This window comes from Brienomyrus brachyistius, chromosome 11, assembly GCF_023856365.1.
Source record: "Brienomyrus brachyistius isolate T26 chromosome 11, BBRACH_0.4, whole genome shotgun sequence".
Classification (NCBI taxonomy): Eukaryota; Metazoa; Chordata; class Actinopteri; order Osteoglossiformes; family Mormyridae; genus Brienomyrus; species Brienomyrus brachyistius.
In genome coordinates, this window is record NC_064543.1 from 2,077,443 (window position 1) to 2,083,442 (window position 6,000).

General features: G+C 40.4%; 1 protein-coding gene across 1 annotated transcript in view; it reads right to left on the bottom strand.

The window, feature by feature from the left end:
* LOC125751805 (transcription factor Maf-like) overlaps positions 1-5,733 on the bottom strand; it is a 99,901-nt gene extending 94,168 nt beyond the window's left edge. The window contains exon 1 of the mRNA XM_049031085.1: positions 4,309-5,733. Within this exon, the coding sequence (XP_048887042.1) occupies positions 4,309-5,273 (965 nt within the window). The 5' untranslated portion in view covers positions 5,274-5,733. The remainder of the gene's footprint in view (positions 1-4,308) is intronic.
* Between the last annotated feature and the right edge of the window lie 267 nt (positions 5,734-6,000).

Here is a 6,000-nt window from a genome sequence, read left to right on the forward strand (position 1 = left end):
TTGCACGCTGTTCGGCAGTCAGTAACGTCTCCCCTGGGCTGTTGTTTGTATGCGATTGTGCCGCGGCTAGCCTGTGCTGTGGAATATATATACTATGGTCATTCTAAGATTGCACCCAAGCCCCGAGCTGACAGGAACTCTTCCCACAATCAGATGGCAAAATGCATCACCCTGTAACAGACACCTCCCGAGCACATGGTTTGTGGATCAGACACTACAGTTTCTCAGTTTAACAATTACATACTTATATATAACCCCTCCCCTTCTCTTACTCTACTGCATTATAAGCATTGCACAAAGAAAAAAGCCAAAAAAAAACCAAACAAACATAATTTTAAGTACTAGTGGCCCACAGCATGCGGGAATCGCAAACATGCTTATTGTAGTATTCAAAATCAATTATGTGTAAGTACATATACACATGCAGGTACATAACACATGCAGGTACATAACGCATGCAGGTACATAACACATGCAGGTACATTCTTGTTCACACATGGCACTTGAGAGGGGTCACAAATGACTCTCTAATCAAATTCATCTCCCCTCCTGCCTCATTTTGCTTCTCTTTCCGTGCAAAACGCGTAGCTGTTGCTTTACAATCGGCCCTTACTTCCCCTGCTGTTTATGCAAAGCAAAATCCTACTGATCACTACTCACATGCCGTATGGCTGAGGCTCAAAACACCATCCCTCAGATGTGAGGATGTTTAAATACAGGTCAACACCTACATCTCCAGACATTTAAGTGCAAAGCAGAGCCCACATTAGGTGAATGAACGCAGCGATATATGGGACAAAATGGGAAGGGGTCGCAATTTGACAGATGGAACAACATAGCGCATTTAATTCATTCATTCATTCATTCTGGACTTTAGGACACAAGTAACTGAACTGATGAACACAAGACATACATAATACTGGCCATTAACATCCAGTGAGTTAACCTCATTGCTTTAAAACTGATCACACAAAAATGCATTTGCTAAATGCACGGTTTCATTTTAACCTGAGGCTACATCTTGCACTTAATTTATGAATGATCCACGTGTGTACACAATTGTAAGGCTAGTAAAAATAATATATGAACCTTGATGTTACTGCCAGACATGCAGTGATTTAATGAAATAAACATGATGATTTTTTAAATCAAGTAAACAGATGTACTTTTAATGCCCTTTAAAAATCTCTTCCAATGAAAATTTTGTCTCACTTGAGCCTGCTCCGCCTTTCTCTAAGTTCAATATGATTTTCTTATTTACAAGTTAATGGATAACATCTAAACTTTGAGGGTTCAAAGGGTCCCGCATATAGAAAATTGCCTAAGCAAACTGAACGCCAAACGTTTGCCTTCAAATGAATAATTAACTATGATTTAACGACAGCTTGAACTGTTCCTATTGAAAGTTGTGCAATGCTGGCGGAAGGCCAGGCAGCACTGAAATTATTCAATACATTTACTTATGTCTTGTTCCCTCTTGCTTTCAACATGCGCAATTGCCTGAGATAAAACCTTGGTCTACTCTTTTACTTCATTCTGGTGGTAAGAAGTATCTTCGACTTTCAGATGCGATTAGTCATATTTGTCTCGATTTACACACCGCCCCGTCTTTGTCAGTCTTAAAATAACCAGTTAATCTCCCGTTACTTTACAGGAATGAAAAATCGCATTTAAATATTGCTAAAGTTTATCATTTCTTCTTAATTGTAGCAGTGCGATACGCTGTCTTCGTTCCGATTTCATACCACCCTAGCGATTTGTCATGAAATGAAAGTTTTTTTTTTTTTCATTTAACATATCTTTGGTTTGCCAGTTACAAAACTTTTGCTATCTACGGCTTCCAACATATATCTGATGTAATGCATGAAGCAGTGTTTACGGATACCAGCACACATCGATGTATCCGCTGAATACCACCTTTGAAGAATATAAGGGAAAGAAGTATAGTATATTACGACCTGAAGATAATCGCCTGTCATAAACATATGTAGAACCTTTGTGTACGTGCGTATTAAATCTCACGATCTTTAAAGAAAGGGCGAATGTTACGACAGTCGATTATTTAAAACTTTGATATCACTAAGCATAAATGCAAAACAATGCCGTTTGCGATATCTGACAGCCTTCGCTACTGGAACTAAGTTTCACAAACCTCAATACTTTTTAAGTTAAGGTTAATGCGTGCTCAAAGGACTGAAAAACTAAATGAAGCCCAATTTACAATTATTTATTTATTGCATATTGTTTAATGGTATGAAATGAAAATAAGCACATACATGAACATCACATATGGTTAGTGAGTGAAATAATTTTGCACAGCAAAATATATATATATATATATATATAAATGAAGAAATGTTTCAATTAACATATTTAAAAAATTTATTGATGGATGATATTTCCCCGTTTTCCACAATCAGGGTGTCAGTCCCTGCCTAATTCTTAATATCCAGACATAGCTGATCAATATATTATTGCCTTGAAAATTATGGATTCGGTTTGAAAAATATTTAGCCCTGTATCACAATACAACTATTAAAATCGCATCGTTAATTTCTCGAGCAATGTCCTGAATGATTTTTTATATATATATTAGCGTTTTGAACAGTTTCCATTCTGTAATACAGGATTGTAAGCTATACTTTAGTGCAATTCAGTCCAAATACTTCAATTCTTTGAGAGGAATACATTTGCAAACGGATGGTCGTCTCCGCTGAGCGAGTAGAAGTCTCTCCATATAATACTTTGGCTTAAAATACAGTCAGTGGTACGCATAACAAGGGCTACATCTGTCAAGCTTCTGTTTGAATTGCAAGCACATGCCGCAAAGCTGTTTTCTTATTTAAAAACCCCGTTTTATTTTACAGATTTTAACCCCCCTCCCCCCCCCTCCAACATTAACAAAAGAAAAACACGGAACAATTTAGTGCATAGGACCATTATAAAACCTACATCTAGAAAACCTAAGTTATCTACCACATTCCTTTTTAATTACAACCTGCTGCATAACCATATTAACTCTTAGGCTTACAGATTATAAAACTATACTTAAATTATATACTAGGAATCCATAGAATTCCAGAGTTACCAAATGCATATAGATGGGGTACTTATTCAAATAAACAATCCGCTTTAAGCAATAAACAGTTTTAGTCCCCAAACGGGATTTCCTTTCTTATATAAATGCTTAAGTCCTTTTCCCCCTTGACAACGAGGAATAGAGTCTGACAACTTTCAATGGGAATGCGTCATTGCATTCACTGTGTAAAAATGGGTGTAGATTCCGCAAAGCTAGTCTAACTAATTAGACGCATGGAAGGTGATGTGAAGGATGTCCCTCTCACTTTTTTGCTGCAGTCCCAAAAAAGTGATGAGGCAGTAAAAGAAAGTTATGAATACCATGCCGGCGTCATCCAAGAGAGTCCCTTCTCAAGCACAAAAAAGAAGGAAAAAAAAAAAGAAAACCGTACATGTCCAGCATGCAGGGCCTTTTAATAATATGTCGTCTCTTTATAAACGATGTATGCATTCATTTCTATACAGTTTTTTGTTGCCGCTAAACACAAAATAGTAAGCGTAATGCATGAGATGAAAATGGGTTGAAGATGGCAAAAAAGAAAAAGCAAAAAAAGAAAAACAAACAAAAAAATAACACCGCACTACAGTTGGTACTTGCAGTTGATTTTAGCAGGTGCTTTATGTATATATTTCTGTTTTAAGCATAATGGTGAAAAAAAGGTAAACTGAAGTTGATGGACTCCACCCTTGTATACATATAAATAAGCGCGTGCGAAATCGCACACACGTATACATTATAAGGTCAAACATCAACTATAGAAAAATGTAAAACTACGTTGTATTTATTAATAATAACACAGCAAGCCAAAAGAACAAAGAAAAACGAAAAAAAAAAACTCACGTGAGCTAAACAAATGTAGAAACAATAATAATAAGTATGATACTAAATTGAAGTTTGGTGGCAGGTTTCAAAGAGCCGGCTCCACAATGAAGAACCAAGTTCAATCTTTCTATTGTAACCCCCACCTCCCCCTACCCCAACCCCTCCCCCCCCCAACAAAAAAAAAAAAAAAACTCACGAAGAACGTTACGCTGTCAAGCTCGAGCAAACCCCAATTCTCATAAAAAAATTAAAATAATTTAAAAAAAGGACAAAAAAAGTTGGCAAACTTGTTTCTTGGTCTAGCAAGCCCCATACAAAAATAATTCACACGGAGAACTTTTATGACGGGGTTGACAAGCTCGATGTGTATGTTTTTTTTTCTTTCTTTCTTTTTAGCGGAGACTCACATGAAAAATTCTGGAGACGAAGGGTTGTTGTCACTGCTGGAGCCGTTTTCTCTGAAGCCATTGCTGATAAGCTTCTCGTATTTTTCCTTGTAGGCATCCCTCTCCCGGACCAGCCTGGAGATCTCTTGTTTGAGGTGATCCACTTGCTGAATGAGCTGGGTCTTTTCGCCTTCCAGGACGTGCCTCTGCTGGACTCTCTTGTAGCGGCATGACTGGGCATAGCCTCTGTTTTTGAGGGTTCTCCTCTTTTGTTTAAGCCTGATCACTTCTTCTTTGCTGACCCCGCGAAGCTGCCGATTGAGCTCTCGCACTGACATGGTCACCAGCTGCTCGTCCGTAAACCGGTCATCCAAATGCATATGTTGGTGATTTCCTCCCGAGTTTCCGTTGGAGGGGATGCCTGGTGCTTGGTGATGTCCTCCGGTGTGATGGTGATGGTGGTGATGGTGTGGACCCCCATTCTGCGCTGCAGCAGCCGCGATAACTGCGGATACTACCGCAGCTGCCGAACCAATTTCTTCCCCGGCCATAGTGCCTCCCGATCCGGCTGCACCGGGAAACTGCTGCCCTCTAGCATAACCATCGAAGCTCTGAAGCTGATGACTGCTGTTGATCAGCGCCTCCACGGCGTCTTCGGGGCTGAAACCCAATGCCTCCGGGTTCAGCTGCTGTTGGTAACCGGTCATCCAGTAAAAATCCTCCAAGTGCGCCTTCTGTTCGCTCCCGGAGCCCGGACTAGGCGCCGAGAAGCTTGGAGAAGGAGGTACCGAACTGCAAGGCGTGCTCATCGGGGTGGAAGACAGGGATCCCCCGGCGATCAGGCGGCTGCACTGGCTGATGCTGCGATCGGGCTCCACCGGCTCCTTTTTCACTTCAAACTTCATCAGATCGAAGTCATTAACATATTCCATGGCCAGGGGACTGGTGGGCAGGTCGGAGTTGCTCATTGCCAGTTCTGATGCCATCCTTTTGCTGTTGACAGTCCTCCAAAGGGGGTGAAGAGCAGCTGTCAAACTGTTCTGGTTTGAAAGAGTGTGCGCCAGCTTGATATTTATTTATTTATTTCAAACCAAGAAAAAAGGTTTTCAATTTGCAGCGGCAATCTTTTCCTAAATGATTTTCCCTTTGCAGAGTCTATTGCACAGACGCATCAGAGCGGTGCGCGCGTCTCGCCCTTTTCCTTTCAATGCATGAGAATATCGGCAGCCTTGTATTTCAAACATTAACACTTCATGGCTTCTTTAAAAATATACTGCGTAAATTGGAGACGGTAGAAGATGCAAGTGGTAGACAAACTGCAGTCTTGTAGAAAAAAATAAATACCCCGGGCTTGTTGGAGAATTTTAAAGGCTCACCCAGCAGATGAGTTTAAAAGCATTGCTGAGTTTTATAGCCGTCCTGACGTCAGTTTGAAATGGGAAATTGACTCAGACTCGGAGCCAATGGGCTCGCTCACTCTGAAAGCCAATTAACATAATAGTACAGAAACAAAACTTTTCAACTGTCAGGGACTATCAGCTGACTGTCAGCTGGGACTGAAACGCTTAACTCTTTCGCACCGCCGTACGTGAAGTGAAGAAATGTAATAAAAATGTTTAAATTGAGGTATAGTGCAACTGAATGCGCGTAGGTTACGTTTCAATAAGCAATCCAGCGGGAGGGGGGGGAGATATCCCTGCAAGCGTAGTATTG